Source organism: Merops nubicus, unplaced genomic scaffold (genome assembly GCF_000691845.1).
Source record: "Merops nubicus isolate BGI_N331 unplaced genomic scaffold, ASM69184v1 scaffold4378, whole genome shotgun sequence".
NCBI lineage: Eukaryota > Metazoa > Chordata > Aves > Coraciiformes > Meropidae > Merops > Merops nubicus.
In genome coordinates this window covers 1-16856 of record NW_008626191.1, presented here as the reverse complement: position 1 = coordinate 16856, position 16856 = coordinate 1, and the positions used below count along the sequence as shown (strand labels likewise).

Sequence of the window (16856 nt, the reverse complement as noted above, 5' to 3'; positions counted from 1 at the left end):
GAAAGAGTGAAAAACAGTACTGGTTTAAATTATGCAGTGATATTTATGGCCACCAGCAACGCCAAGGAAGCATTTTCTTAGCTTAATTTGCTATCATTAAGATTCTGGATTTGCTTTTCCTAGGAAAAGTATTTTCCTTCGGAAAACATTGACATCCATTTTGCTCTCTTGTTCTCCTAGCTCATCAGTTCCTTGAACTGGTGGGAAGTCAGCATCAGCATCCAGTGTCTTTTCAGCCAGCTCTTAGTACACAAGCAGCAATCTCTTGAGCCACAAGGATACACCAGTTTCTACAGCTGAGGGCAGTAAAAGAAATGCATTCACTGCTTATCAAGGCACAACACAGCATGAAAGATCTGGGGAAAAAAATTCAGCCTTCAGAGATTACAATTAAGTATTCCACATTGAAACCAATACAGAAAAGGGATATATGTAATAGTATATATGTAAGAGATGCATGGATAAGGAATAAGGAAATATATGGGCTAATACAGCATCAGTATGCCTTCCTCAGGGTACTGAGGTGAGGAAGGGTCATCTGCTCTAAGGTTACTTCTAATGCATCCCATCTCTACTGCACCAGTCTACAATGCAGAATTTCTATTTAAAATGAACAATTTTACTCTCATCAACACACCAGTACTACAAAGTCTTGAAGTGGAATTCAGCTCCACACTTAAGCTACCTACATATAAGTGTCCATGTTTCAGTTCAGTGCTTAAGTTCTCACCGCACCCAGAGTCAAAATAATAATGGAGACTACACAGCAGTTTGGCTCACCATGACACATAAATCCAACGTGAAGAGAACAGTCCTACAGTCTGCACTGACTGTACTGCAGGAGAGATTCAGTTACATAAACACTGGCACTTAGTGCCTTTTGAGATGTTCAAAAGTATCTGAGACTTGTCCAGTGGTGCTGTCAGGCAGGACACGTAACTTACTCTTTTGGAGCAGGTACCGGAGTCAAGGAAGAATAACATAAAACCACACCCTTTTTGGGCAACTGATGCTTTGTAAACTGAGCTTAGGCACATAACTCACATACAGAAATAAGACTCAGCCACCTGAGGGCACCTTGAACCACTTGAGATGTCCCACAACTTGACATCTGACCCTCAGCTCCCATTCCAGAATGGGAAACATCCCCCATAAGACCTTTGAAACATCTACCCATCCCATGGTGACATCTTGAATACCCTGTGGTCTCTTGGAGGACACTAGATGTCTGTACTCAAGCAGTTAAATTCTGACCCTACATGTAAATAAAAGTATTTAGATGTCTGAACCTACAGCCCCATCATACCCCTCCTCTGGAAGATCTCTTTAATGGTATCCTTCAAGCACACACATCATCAAGCAACAGGAAACACTAATGTTGCCAACAAACAGGATTAGTGTTGTGTGCTTCCCTGTAAATGGGCATCAGACAGAAAAAAATGGTTTGTTTCTGGATACACTGTGGCACTGCAGCTCTGTATATTTGATTTTACCAACTCACTTACAGAAATTGAATGTTTGGCAATGCTACAAATTACAGAGACAGGTATTTTCAAGATCAGGCCTTACCTCATTGCTTCAAAATAGAATGCAGTCTTATATGGGGACACTGGAATCAGTGGATAGTTCTCAATTTGTTTCCAGAAAGCTGAGCCAAACTGTTACGCCTTCCTCATTGGAAATATCTACCCTAAAACACCCAAGTTTCAACTAAATTACATTTGTTTCCTGGTTATTTAGATTCTTCAGACACTGGTACCTAATAACCATAATCAACAAAATGTGTGCCTGCCTCTCCACTTCCTTATCCTTTGATAACAACGTTCATGTCCTTAGCTTGGAAAAATCCTGAAGCAAATGGAAAAATTTTCATGCAGGAATAGGACAATCAGTCTCTCTACTGAGGTCTGGTTATAACTGTTAAAGTTTCCACAGGGGAGGAAGAATTTGAACCTATCAAGAGCCCCCGGGTGGTCTCACCTGTAAAAAGGCACAGTGAGGCTTATATTTGCACAAAGGACCATATCTCATCCTGGTAAGCTCAAAAAAAAATCAACCCATTGCTGCCAGAGCAGTTTTCTCACTCCTCTTCAGGCTTTTCTGAGTTCAGTATGCACAGTTCCATGAAACACAGACTGGTAACCTTTGATAGCGACACAACATGTACAATGTGACCACTGCCTGCCTACAACTAGGTCTCCATTTGCAGATCCACACTTAGAGCATTTATGAATACCTTTCCACTAGACTGGCCAGAGCAATCTCTGGCTCAGTAGTTGATCAAACTATTAAAAACAGAAGGAGATGGTGTGCATCTGTTTATGTGGAAAACACGAGACTAGTAGAAACTCCTTTCAGATATGCAACAGCTAGACTCTAGCTGCACTGGTATAATCAGAAGCCTTTCCAAAGACTTGCACAAACCTCAGACCAGATACTCAATGAGGAATTTTTTACATTTTCAATCCTATGATCTAAAATACTGTTTATCACAAACCTCACTCATAAAAACAGTCTTAGACTCAAGTTCAGTATAGTTACCTTGTCATCCAGAACAGGCTGAATGGGGACAGTGAGAGCATCATTTACAATCACTCCAAGTTCATCAATGTAGAATACAAGTATACATGCCAAAGGAGCCCAAGAATTTTCTGCTGTTAAAGTGAATGTTTTTGCAGTCTTTGTGCCAAAATCCACAATTTGTTCCTTAGATAAAACCTAAAAGGGAAAAATTAACAATCTGTTGGTATCTCAACATATCACAAGCTCTGAAATTCCTTCTAAAAACAGCTGTTAAAAGAAAAGACATAGACCTGTGTTTTTTTTTTCCCTAAGTGGTTGTCCAGTTCTATGAGACTGGGCATGGAACAGGCAGGTAATATAACACTTAAATATATAGAAAAATATTTTTTCCATGTTTTCATTCCTGTATCACTATGAACAAGAACTATAATAATGAGTGCACAGCACAACACATGCTATGAGAACATAAAAATACAACAGTAATAGAGGTGGATCACATGGGTCATCAACAATAGCATCCGAGTTTGGATGAGGAATACCATTTTAAAAGCAATGTCCTAAACACCCCTACCTACCACATTTTGTTTTGCAACGTGGAGAGTGTGAACTGGGGCCTACTAACATGTTCCAGTTAAAAACAGGTACTGATTTTACCAGAACAGATTAGACTCTAATCTGAAGGTATCTCAAAATATCTGGAGTTCAGGCCCACGGCACCAATTTTTTCACTCTAAATGTGTTCCTGTTGGATCTTACCATTTACTAATGAAGACAGGGCCATGAAGGGCAGTTTCCTGCCTTTAACTGCATGGACTTCTTTCATTTTATTTTCTTTTTTCACATCTGCTAGACAATCTTTCTATTTTAGAAAATGCACACAAATCCCCACATTTTATATTGTCCTAAGGTTTTCCTTATTCAGTTTATTATTAAAGTCTCTAAAAGAAAAAGAATTGTAGCTATTGTGGTCATTATGGTGTAGCCTGCACAAGACAGGTACGTGTTAAAGACAGGATGGGAGACTGATGATAGTATAGGTAACAAGCCCTTTGGTCCAGGTGCTATAAGACACAGTACAGCAGCTGAGCCATTAAACAAGCCACTACCTAAGCCGTTTATTTTAAAATGCTGCCTACAAAGGTCCCCTGCTAACACTGTCACCTTGCCCAATGGACCATCTGTTTCCTCAGCACGCAGGTCTTCTCATGCTGTGCCTGCAGGTTCAACCACGAGTCCTGAACCTATGCATAAGCTCCAGCAGCTCCCGGCTTCCACCTGCGTCTGCACGAGCTGCCAACAAGCACCAGCTTGGGCAGCTCCTCAGACATCCCTGCCCCTTCTCCCATCGTGGCTGCTCTGCAGAGTTTGAGACAGTATTGCTCTCACGGTTGCATCCTGACTCACACATTTGCAAGCAGAGGTAACCCAACATGCAAATGAGAGACACGCTTCTCCCAGAGGGCACCTCCCTACAGTGCCAGGGGCATTTCTGCTACACAGCAAAATGGAGCTCTCTGTCAAGAAGAGACACCCTAGCAGAAGTTTTTGGGGCACTGTTTTCACAAAGCACAATGAAAAACACTTAATCTCTCTCATGTTCAATCACATTCCACTCACTGGAGTATTTCTCAAGTTGGTAAAAAGTCATCTTGGACTTTCCTCATAAGTAAAGCCAGTAACTTACCAGATAGTGGAACTCTCTCACTGGCTTATTGCTTGCAATGCTCAGCTCAAAAGGTTTCCCAGCCTAGGAAAAGCATAAGATTCATATGGATCAGTATTGAAACTGGTTGAGGGACTTGAAAAGTTCTTATCTTGGCAAGTTTTTTCTCAAACTCTACCTTTATATCCTGGCTTTTTGTTTTAACCTGGAGATAGGTCTGGCTGGGTGAGCTAAACACATCATAAACGCCTATGTCGGTCCTACTGCTGAGGAACTCTGCCTGTAAGACAACGCAAAACAAAGCTCTTAATAAAAACAGCAAAATCTGTGTGATGCTGATATGTATGATAGTGCTTACAAGAGCATGATAGCCTTAATGGCAGTACAGGAACACTTTACTGCTTGCTATGGGTATCTGTTTCATTTTTCCCCTTGCTATCTTGGTGCAACTATTAGGTCACATTTAGATAGCATATGTCACCTTCAGTACGTGACATTTCAGACGTTGCAGGTGGCAGGAACAGCACATCATTGATCACAGCCTGCTCGACATGGTGTGTGGCTGCTCCAAAGCAACATACTACAAAGCAATACCTGAACTCTCAGAGTTTTTGTATCAGACAGGATTGGAAACTCAACATCAATTATTCCATTTTCTGGGACTGTGTAATTCAGGACATGGACCGTCAGATTTCTCTCCTCTGTTGCCTCATTCTCCAGGTGAGAAAGAGAAGAGTGGTGGAAGAGCAGGTCTGACTGTTGTGCAGTGATTGTGACAAGATTCTGCCTTTCTTCAGCTGTCAGCTGATTGCTATCAGAACGTGTCACCTTTACCTAAAAATGAAGAGAAAGAGGAGGAAGAAACAGCAGGTCAAAGCTGGAGTCAAACTAGGGCACTGACATGGAAAATGAAGAGACAAAAAACAAAGACCCAAATGATCAGACTAGCTATGGCTTAAGACAATCTACACTGAAAGTGTATATTCAGCCTGTTTTATTGGTATTTAGGTCTTATCTCATAGAACCATCAAATTGTTTTGATTGGAAAAGACTTTTAAGATCATCAAGTCCAACCATTAACCCAGCACTGCCAGGTCACCAGTAATACAGTAAAGGCTCTAAGAATTGTAAAGTTGATTCACCTTTTCAAACAAAATGGAGTGATACAATATGCAACCTCTGCTGAATGTACAAATACTGAACACAGACTAGGGACAGCATGAAGAACATAAAATACTTCTATAGGGGGACAGCAGCTGGTATGAGAAAGACAGGACAGAAGGCAGAAAAGACACTTTCAATTGACATCCATGTGGTTTAGTTTTACTGAATTTTGTAACAGCTGCTTAATTATATATATATGCATTATATAAAGTGTATAGATACAGATATACACACACACTTCCATATACAAATATTATTAGGGGGACTGGGACTCAACTACTCTACTCTTTCAAAGAACAGTCACCCAATGGAAAAGAATCAGCCAGAAACTTAAAGAGATTTCTCTTCCATAAGAATGCTGATAAACTATACTCAAATCCTGCCCACACTACAGCATTCCCTGCCACTTTATACTTTTCTAGAACAAATGCCTCTAAGTTTAATATTTGCTGACACGTATCATGAAAAAGAGGTAATTTGAATACTAATCTGTAAATTATACTTAAAAATCCAAGGCAAACTTTGGCATCTGAGCAAAAAGACAAGAGTCACATTTGATTATGCACAGTTCATAATAAAACAAAAGAACTTACAGTAGCAATGAAGTTCAGAGAAGGTTTTATAACCCTAGAGTAGTCCATAAATTCAATAAAATAGTCACTCTGCTTTGGAAATATGATGGTACTTGAATTTTGCGAGATTCCTGTTGAAGAATTACATGTTTAGACAGCATGCTTTCAAAATACATATTCTTTCAGCAGCAATACTATTCTCTATCCATGATTTTTAAACAATCCTAGCATATTTTTCACCATTCCCAATGCCTATCGCTCTTCATCCTTGCAGCTCAGGATGAGCACAAAGGTGATATGTGTACTGGTGCTGTCTTCCACCATGCTAAATAAGCCCCATCCCATATTGCTCTGCTCCATGAAAACTACGTCAGAATAACACAAAGAAGGAATTTATTAATCCTGAATCAGCCAACTTTACCTTGCCAGGGTTTCTACAGAAAGTCTGTAATGAAACCTAGTTTCTGAGAGAGGCAGAAATTTTGTACAAGTGACTTTTTTCCAGTATGCAAAGTGCAGTGGAACATGAACTGAGAAAAAGGCTGCATGTGCAAATCAGCCAGTCTAGAAGAGGATAGACAGTATGGGGCCAGAGGACTCTTTCTACTGATGTTGTTCACAAAGAAACAAGGTAAGTTTATGATTAAACTTAAGTTTGTAAGACTCAGAGTAATGCTAGGAATTCTTTCTGCTTGCTCTTCTCATCAAAAATGATCCATCACCGACCTTAAGCTCCCATCTGAACATATTTCTTAGTAATTTAATAAATAATTTAACATATAACTGTAACCAACCAAGTTAGCAACAGGTAAAATTATTTAATATCTAGGCAAGCAACAGTTCAGATAATACATTTGCACGTAGATGGTTCATGCTGCCATGACACTTTCGTAGCACTTCAAACCCTTCCGCACAGCAGTAAGCTCTTCCAGCACCATCTACTTTTTGGATTTCTCTCAGAAGACATCACACAGCCACGTACCTGTGAGCGACTCAGTGACCACTGCAATAATTTCTATGGGCTCTGTGTAATCACTGTCACCTTGGTGCCACAACTGATCAGCGTTCAAGTTTTGCAGCATAAGCTTGTTACAGGTTACATTCACAGATCCATTTATCTGTCATGTAGAAAAATAAAAATTAAATGTTGAGCCAACAAAATGAAGGACACCTTGCCATCTACAACTTTTATTTCTGGTTTATTTCTAGTTAAGTCTTGTGCCTCTCCCCACATACAAGTTCTGGAATGTCAACACCAGAAAATTATGAATGCTGGCCTTTATTATTTTCTTCCAGTAACCATTTTTATTAAATAGAGCAGAAGTTCCTTACTTTTTAGAGTCAACAATACCTTATTAAGAGAGTTACTTTTCTCCCCTAATATCTAGAATTATGCTTTAAAGAAAAAAACAATGAACAGGTCCCTGCCTGAAGAGTACACATTAACCAACATCCTGGAGCTCAGAGCTTCTGTAGTTTTAGTGCTGCCAACTACAAAAGTCAGCCAACAGAAAACAACAGGCACATTTAGCAGAAGTTGAACCCATTTTAAACATAGTCCACATCTCACAAGTAAAAAAGCTTGATTTTGCAAAAGGATGCCATGAATCTATCATCACTTTTAAGTCTTCAGATCAGGAGTGCATAGTTTTTTAAATGTCATACTCCAGGTTATAACCACTACAAGTAACTCCAATGTAACTACGAGGCAATTAAACACTTTGGTCTACCATGCTAGAGCTCCACCTGGACAACTGCAGTGGTCCCCTCTGGCCTTGTAACACAGGGCTGAGTGTGCAGAGGCACACAGGGGGCCAGGAAGCATTCCTGGGCACAGGTCCTCCTTCACCTACACTGTTACAGCCATTCCTGGTAAGTTTTTGTACCTGGGCCAACTAGCACTCTCCGTAACAACTTTTAGGCACAGCTCAAGGGACCACAACAGCCAAGTATGATTCCCACCAAGCAGTATTTATTCTGTTAGAGAGTTTATTCTGGAAAATAAAGAGAGCCTAACGCTACCCAAGCAAGTCACTCTTATAGACCATGCCAGCTGAACTCAGCACTTCAGAAGGGTCCCAGCCATATTTAACTTACAAAAGGAATCACAGGTTTAAAATCTACAACACTACAAACTGCTAACAGAAGACTCACCTCCATTGTTGTTGTTATATTTTTCTTGTTTGTCCAGTAAGAAACAGAAAGGCAAGTGACTGTTACAGTTCCCTTTACTGGCTTTCCATATGTGTACCTGAAACACATCAGTCAATATCAAACAACACATCACCTCCAGGGCTAAAGCTCCTGAAGAACACTCAAGGCAAAAGATTTACTAAAATATTATTCACTGGCTTCAAACATGGCTGGAATACTTCAGTACTTTGAAACACGGAGTTTTCAATAATGAGACCAGTTTATTTCCACTCATGTCAGAAGCTCAAAACCTGGAAAAAATACACAATGCTTCTCTTTCTTGCACATGAGCTTTAGAAACCTATTACTATCATTATGGGCTGTACAATCTGGAAAATTAACTATATTATGCTAAGCTGGAAGCAAGCTGTTGACTAGAACACCAATGTAGCATCATAACTAATATGCAGTAGAGTTTAAACAGGACGTGGGAAGCGGTTTGCTAATCACAAAATGAGAGATCTCAAGATACTTGTTCTTAAATTATTTAGCAGTAACAGCCCAATGAAATCATGGCATTATTACATGGTAAACAATGTGCAACCGTGGCAAACCTGAAAACTATAACATTCACTTCTTAAAATGCCATTAGCAACCTGCAGTCAGTGAGCAGCAATAAAATTTTTAAAATTGCACAAATGTTTCCAAATTATACATAAAAGAAATCATTACATTACCAGAGAGAGAAAGGGGGAGGGGAAAACCAAAATATTCTTGTCTATCAGTAGTAATACATTCAGATGTGGTAACTAAGTACTTGATTATGAATTTGATTGTCAGCCCTTTAAGAAATATCAAAGCTGAAAAGCAGAGGGAAAGAATAATCAAATAGCAGAGTTACAGGAAGAACTCTGACAACACTGTCTTGCACCTGGACTCAGTCTTTCCAAGCAGACCTAATTACAGTAATAAACTGCCATTAACTTTGAAATGATACTCCCACTGGGTAGTATCCCTGCACTTAATCTAGTAATACACCAGAGATAAGAAAGGAAAATGGGCTTATGACATCTGCAAGTGTAAAAGACACATAAATTCTTTGTATACAGAAGCATTATGCCTATAAAAACAGTCACCAGGAATGAATTCATTCCCTATAAATAATTACAGCATATTGGTAACGTTTTGCCAACCAAGTCTGGAATTATTGCAGCAGACAGGGACACTTTCAAATACCTTATGAGCATATATCTAATGAAGGAGCCAAGTACTCTGTGGAAGACCAAAACAACTTAGGAAACCAAATTCAGTTTGGCATATAATGAATGCTAAAAACAAAAGTAGAATGGGGGGGAAAAAATGAGGAAAACTTTTTCTAAAACAAACATCCCTTATGAGAAAACTAGATGATTTATAGTATCAGGTTGCATTGTCTCTAGGAAAGGAAGCTGCTTTTCAGAAGTCAAAACAAGTAATTTAAATGGCTTGTTAAACAATCATTTCTGTATTTCACTTAGAAATGGAGCATTTGTTTAGAAGGTATGTATTTTATGGCATTAAATAACCCACGAAAGAGATTTTTTTCCCAGATCTTCTTGGATGGATCTACCAGGTAGCTCTATCTGGCTCTCACCTTCCCAAAACTGAAGTTAATTTTGATTTGAGATCAACGTATGACAATTTTTTTTTTGTCTAGATATTTGTTCATCAGAAAAATAAAATATTATTTATACAATAGTCTGAAGTGAAATCTCTTCTGGATTTCTCAGGAGTTATTAATTCTTCACCTATTTACAGGTATAGGTATTTTGATAGGCAGGAGAAGCCTATACTTCAAATCCACAACACAGCTAAATTAGATCAACACGGATGTGCATAGAAGTTTGCATAGTTTTCCACATGGTCTAATAAAATGTAGTCACTCTTTCTACAGACTTCAACTTGGTAAATTGGAGAGCATCATAACGAGCCATAAGAACAAAAAAAAAAGCCTTAGAATATACATTTATAAGCAAAAGATCCAATAAATTTTTCTGAATATGGTAGCTAATTATGTCTCAGCTATCATCTAGAAATACCTTTACCAGACCAAGAAAACTTACTACAGGTCCAAAGATCTAACTTACTACAAAATCCAGTAACTAGAAATGGATGGTAATCAACTAATTTTGACTAGAAGGCATTTTTTTAGCATTCTAAATATAAGTTTTCACTTTGATACTTAAGAGATTCACAGTGATTTTCCTAAGAGTGAAGGTGACAATGAAACTAAATATTTACTTACTTTGCAGTGACAACACCAGTTACATCTTCCTCTTTCAAAGAGTAGTATAGTGGTGTCGTTATCATAACATCAAATTTTGGTAAAACTAAGAAAAACAGTAATTACAAAAAGCATTACATCCACACGAGAAACAATCTTTTTCTTTTTTTTTTTAAGTAATAAGGGTAGAATATGGTAAAGACTACTAAGTTTCCTAAGGAATGTAGGGTAATATATATTATTCACACAACCCTATGCATACCCCAGACAGACTTTTTTGAAAAAACAAGCATCATAAGAGCAGCCTTCACACAAGTTTAAGACTGAAATACAAAACTTTTAATCTATTCATCTTTTACAGAAGCAGCAAGCTTCATAACCAGACATTACACAGGTATTTTGGGATTAACACATTGCCTGCACAATCCTGGAAAAAGACAATAACAGCATCTCATAGGCTTAAAATAAGGATTTTAAAGATTGCGTGACATCCAAAGAGTACAGTAGTAGGTCATTAAAACTGCCAAAGAACAGGGCAGGTGATAAGACTGTTTTCCCAGGACACAAAGACAGTTCCAGAGAAGCAACAGATTTGGAAATTAGACTTCTTGTAACTATTCAAAAAGTTCATGCTAGCCAAGGGCAGCTAGTCTAAATGGAGAATCAACTACCAATATTGGTCACTACTAAATGCCCTTAAGTAACACTTACCATATTCCATCACTTTAAATCTTTGATAATGAACTTGACCCTATTAAAAAAAAATCATGAGAAAATACATACAATTGAGGTTAGATTAGCAAATTGAACATACCTTCTAGGTCAAATCCCACCCATATTCAAACTAACTTACAACTTCTGACAAGATGCAATTTTAAATCATGGCTCAACCATTACCAGTTCCTGTTATGGAGCTCCTGTAGGAACCAGTACTATGTGTTTGTACCACAAAAGGACACAGCAGCTCACATGCAGCTGATTGTACGTACATCTAATTAAAAGCTTGTGGCGTTTCCAATCTGCATACATTGACATATGGATGGTTTCTGTATTAATTAAAAAAAAAAAAAAACACCACACCAAACTCCAAGGTAGCTAGCATAAAACTACCTAGCATAAGTACTCACAGTCATCATGACGAGCCACAACTGACCTATCAGCAGTATCTTTACTAGCTCATTTAACACTAACTCAAGTATCTCAGTACAGAACCTCCCACAGTGTCTAGAGAATAAGATCTTTTCAAAAGCATGTATAATCTTAAGGTTCTGCACTTAGTCAAAAGGCAGCTAAAATTTTGGTGGAGTCTACAGTGCGTACTTACTTCAGCAGAGATACTCTTGGGATATATACTCCTGTCTTGCTTATTCATTAGTTAAAAATCATGGGAAGAAAAACTATACTATACGTTACTTCTGTTCTCTTCTATTTTCCTTTTTTTCTTTTTTTTTTCCCCCCTTATTTCCTGATTTTCCTCAGGAAAGTATCTGAAAGCATATTCTGGCATATCTTTGGCATGTGGTACATCAGGCCATATATGGCACATTAAGAAATTAATCTTAAAGGGTTCTTTTTTCACACTCTGAACACTAAAAATTCAGTAGCTACTTTTGTTCTTTGGTACAATAACAGCTGATCACAAAGTCACAGTAGCCAGCTACGTAACTTTTGCTTTTTATTGTCTTACTTGATTGTTCTTCCTTGCTAACGTGTGTGTAGTTCAGGTTGCGCCAGGGCAGGTTTAAATTGGATATTAGGAAAAGTTTCTACAAGAAAGGGTTGTCAAGCACTGGAACGGGCTGCCTAGGGAAGCGGTTGAATTGCCATCTCTGGAGGTATTTAAAAGATATGCAGATGTGGTGCTCAGGGACACGGTTTAATCATCGATTTGGTAGTGCTGGGTTAGCAGTTGGACATGATGATCTTAAAGGTCTTTTCTAAAGAAAATAATTCTATGACTTTATGATTCCAACCAAACATATATGTCTGCAGACAAATGACATACAAGCCTCATTCAATTATTTTTTTACAGCATCATACCAAAAGCTGACATCAGCAGGGAAATGGCATAAAGTGATTTACCAGCAGCACCTAGAACCAGAGTTCCAAATCCCAGCTGATCTGCTTGACACAGATTACAGTGGAGCAATGATTTTACAAGAGGAAAAATCAGAGCTCAGATGGAGTAGAACAGGCTGAGAAACTGAATGAGTCTTCAATTCCAAAAGAACGGGAAGGGAGAGGTTCCTTTTGAAAGCCTATTTTGCCTCCTCACTTAAGAGTCTTCTGAAGAATAGAGGAAAAGATCTAGAGAGACAACCACCTGTCGCCAGGAATGGCTATTTTGATTATTCCAGAGAACAGGGACATCACTACAAGTTATCATATGTGCTGGAGTATCTCAGTGAACATGGTTTGAAATGTGAGTAAAGGAGACTGAATATGGATAACCAATTGTCATGCAGCATCAAGATATGTCAGATGGGAATGAGTATCTGTGGCAAGAGAGGATAAACTGAGAATTTCTGAGGGAAAAGCCCTAGGACCAGGGGGCAAGCTAGAAACAATTTTAACTGACCTCTCTTACCTGGTCAATGACTTTGCAAATTTGGCATCTCAAACCAAGCCCCTATAACACTATATTTTCACTTTTCCTACCAATAGCATTCTAATGAATTAAAAATTAGATTGCTTCAATTCCATGATTAAGAGACTACTACTCTTGGCTGCACCTTCTCTAAAATGACAACCCTTATGACAGAAAGCAAGCCATGCTTCAAAGTGCAGGGAAAGGAAAAGACTCTACAAGGTCATCCTGATGATTTGACCACCAAGCCAGGCTTCCCACTAACACACACTTTTAAGCCAAACTGCTCAGGAGTGGGACAAATAACAGCACTTCAACCACGCCATGTGATTTTAGTTCCTCAGGGCAGAGCTGTCTCTCTGGCAAATACCATTAAATATTTTGGAATGGAAGTTGTTAAACCAGTTTCCAGGAGTGGCAGCTTATGAGACAAGCAGTTAGTTATATACACAACCCAAGAGAGAGACTTTTTTTTTTTTTCCAAGACAGGGAAAAAACACCATGCCTATTCCACTTGTTTCCAGAGCTGCTTTATTCTAGTTGTTTGTCTTCCACACTTTCTCCTGCTTCTTGCATACACTTGAATATACCCCTTCATACTATTGGCATTTTGCTCTAAATCAGCATGTCTTGAACTGTAAAACATCTACTACATATTGGACATGTTGCCCAGACTATTGAGAAAAAAAGTGCCAAAAAGATAGCCACAGAAGTATTTCAAGATCATAACTATGATGGAGTCTTTCTGCTGTTGAGCTTTAGATGCTGTGGATCCTGACAGCCAAGAATCACTAACAACTACAGTCAGGATTTTGTTCTGCTGTGATGAGCCCACCCTGTTTGAAAACATTTGGGCCAAATCCAACAAGTTAAATTACAGGAATTGTTGCCCCAAATCTTTTTCTTCTTCTTTGGCAATTCAAATGCCCTGAAATTAATCTGGCCTAGGTTCTTTTTCTGATTTGTTTCTGACATTTGTCACAAGTTATAGGATGAGGAAGGGCTCTGGGTGTGGTCTCAAGGCTTTGGCCTGAAAAAGGTGTGCTGGTACCAGATGTGCTCCCTTGGCTATACCATCACCTCATGGCCCAGCTCAGGAACACTCCTCCCATCCTGCTTTGCAGCTCAATTAAATATATTTTTATCTAGACAGAATTAACAGAATCATTTCATGACCACTTTTGTGCTTTATTTTCACATGCAGGAAATGAAACCCGAAATAAAATCCTGTATGAATTCTAAAATTTGTTCAAATCTACCAGCACCATCTCCAGAAGCTACGAAGTCCCACCAATGTCACCAGCATTCACACTATCAGATCCTGATTAAACATCAGCGCTCATGCACAAATACGCAGCCAAGTCCAAAGGTTTCACATGCCATCTGATTCTGAAGGAAGGTGACACTTTTTTAAGTAATGACATACAGAAGCTCAAACTTAACGGGTCAAGTGTGAAATCTGTAGCTGATCTGGCAGCAAAACCCCACAGAATTCAGTGTGGATACACTGCTACATACTTAAGACCTCAAAAGTTAAATAATTCCAAGTATAAAGTATACAATCAAACTCAGTTATTTTGAAAGTTGCTCAATAGCTGAAGCTTCTAAAAAATATAATACTCTTCAGAAATATTTTAGAAAGCCCTCATTGCACATGAAACATTACTACTCTTCAATATTTGATCATAAACTTCCAAATAAGAACTTCCATAGATTAGATTACAAAATACCTTATAACTTGGAACAATTTCTGGTTGGAGATGCCTACTACTAAAACTTAGCAACTAAAAACCTTTCAGCAACAGGCTCTGCAACAGGAAATATAAGATATCCAACTAAAATACAAGGTGGAGACTTGGGAATCTGCCTGTAATTACTCTACCTTGAGTTTCCTTGGAACAGCTGTACTAACACCTGAACTCTTATTAAAAAGTACTACAGGATGTTTAACAGCAGCAAGCAGCCAGAACCTGATTTAAAACAGGATTCAGAAGCAGTACTTCCAGGAATCCAAACTCAGTACACTTGGGAAATTTTCTGCAACCACCAGAAGGGAAATCTTATTTACTGACTTAACACTCTTTAAAAACAAGTGGGAAACCTGAGACAGAAAGGCTAGACAGCTGACTTACTAGAAAGCTCAGGCTGTGGAATCAGGATAGCTAAGTCATATGGAGATCAGCCTAAGTTTGTCATCTGAAGATGTTCCTAAAGCCCTGAGTAGATCCATACGCTGCGCTGGATGCCATGTCTGGTGAGGAATATCCAGGCAATAGCTAGAAATGTCCACCCTGAGTGACCTGGGTGGGTCACACTAGCTTTCACTGAACACCAAGCAAATCTTCACCACTTCAGCAACAGAGACAGCCAAATATCATAAACCTCAAACGAATCTCATCCCAGATGACCTTGTATTTCAGGGTATAAACTCACTTGTAACTTAAGGAATCAAAAGGATTTTCCCCATCAGAAAAGTTCTTTTCCTTTATTCTGCAAATTTTCTTGTAGGTTTCATTAATCTAATGGTATGACATGCTATCAGAAAAATAACAGTCTGTGAGACAACCTGCTAGACAGACCTATTGTAATAGTGTGAATATTGTAATAGTTACTTAGTATACTCTCCATATGATAGCCTTATCCAAAGTAAGATACTGTGTAGGCAGATGCTACAGCAATAAAGCATACTGCCATGTAATTATATCCTTTTAACATCAAATTTGAAGATTAAAGCAGAGCAGGTGTGAAGGATGGAGGAAAAGAAGTCTGAAATTAAAGAACATATGTTTCTATGTGTGGGGCTTGGGGTCGTTGGTTTATTCCCACAGGATAAGCATTGTAAGAATAGACATGTTTTTCTGAACCCCAAAGTCTACAACTTTTTTAAAAAGATACCATTCTTTTTCTCCTCTATTTTAATTTCCAGTTTTATGGCAGAAGGAACCATTCAGGCTGACCTTTAGTCCCAGGCTTGGTTACCCTACTATTCAGCTACTCCAGCAACCTGCATTCTTATAACACACCTTCTAAAAAGACAACCATTCCTGATGCTAAAACATCAAGTAGTAGAGAAGCCCTCACCAATTTTTTTTCTTTGTTCCAGTGATTAACAGCTTCAATAATAAAAGACATATATATGCCAAAGATAATTTGTCTGGTTCCAATTTCTACTAGTTGGTTTATATAATGTCTTTCTCCACACGATTAAAAAGCTTTCTAAATGCTGTAACAGCACTCAGACTGTAATCAATACATCCATTAATGCATTTGATCCCTTGATACACAGTCAACAGATGTGACTTATGCAGTCTCCCACTGTGGAGCTTTCTTCCTTGGCTCCATCTGCAAACTGTCATCACTTTATATCAGAAATACCCTGGATAAGTGTCAATTGCCCAAAAATCAATCCACCCTTCTTTGAAAAACTTAACATACCTTGTTGGTTCTCATTAAGATCTTGTACAATGAAAAGCCCTTACAAAAATGTTAGACCAGTGGATCTACCTTATTAACAAAATCCATAACAGCCTTAAAGAATTTCATCCTTATCAGTGGAATCCCAAGTCACCTCTTATTATTGTTTTTCTCATGCCAGATGACAGGTCTATAAGCTTCTCGGGTTATCTCACTTACTCTTTTCTGTTAAGGACATGAATCTTCTGATGATCTTAAATTTCCCCACACTGAGATTCACTTAACCACTCAGAACCACCATTTCTGTTAAATATGTCCATCTCTGCCACATAATCACTGTTTCCTCCTATTACTGGGCTCTGTCACTGCTGGAATTTCTTCTGTTTCTAGCAAACTTTAAAAACTCGTTCATGCTTGTATTAACAATCAAGTGTTCCTTGGGCTCTTTACATTTCCTACAAATATGCAAGAGTTCAGACTTTAATTTATTTTGATATCTCTTAGTTCCTCACAGGGAGCTAGAAGGTAAAGGGGCTC

The 16856-nt window shown here is 38.5% G+C and overlaps 1 protein-coding gene across 1 annotated transcript in view; it reads right to left on the bottom strand.

Annotated features, from left to right (window-relative positions):
* Positions 1–11069, bottom strand: part of CD109 (CD109 molecule) — a gene marked incomplete at its 5' end in the record, with an annotated part of 48408 nt that extends 37339 nt beyond the window's left edge. The window contains 9 exons of the mRNA XM_008945900.1: positions 2542–2718; positions 4208–4270; positions 4365–4466; positions 4781–5020; positions 5944–6053; positions 6905–7040; positions 8077–8173; positions 10340–10424; positions 11030–11069. Of these exons, the coding sequence (XP_008944148.1) occupies positions 2542–2718; positions 4208–4270; positions 4365–4466; positions 4781–5020; positions 5944–6053; positions 6905–7040; positions 8077–8173; positions 10340–10424; positions 11030–11069 (1050 nt within the window). The remainder of the gene's footprint in view (positions 1–2541; positions 2719–4207; positions 4271–4364; positions 4467–4780; positions 5021–5943; positions 6054–6904; positions 7041–8076; positions 8174–10339; positions 10425–11029) is intronic.
* Between the last annotated feature and the right edge of the window lie 5787 nt (positions 11070–16856).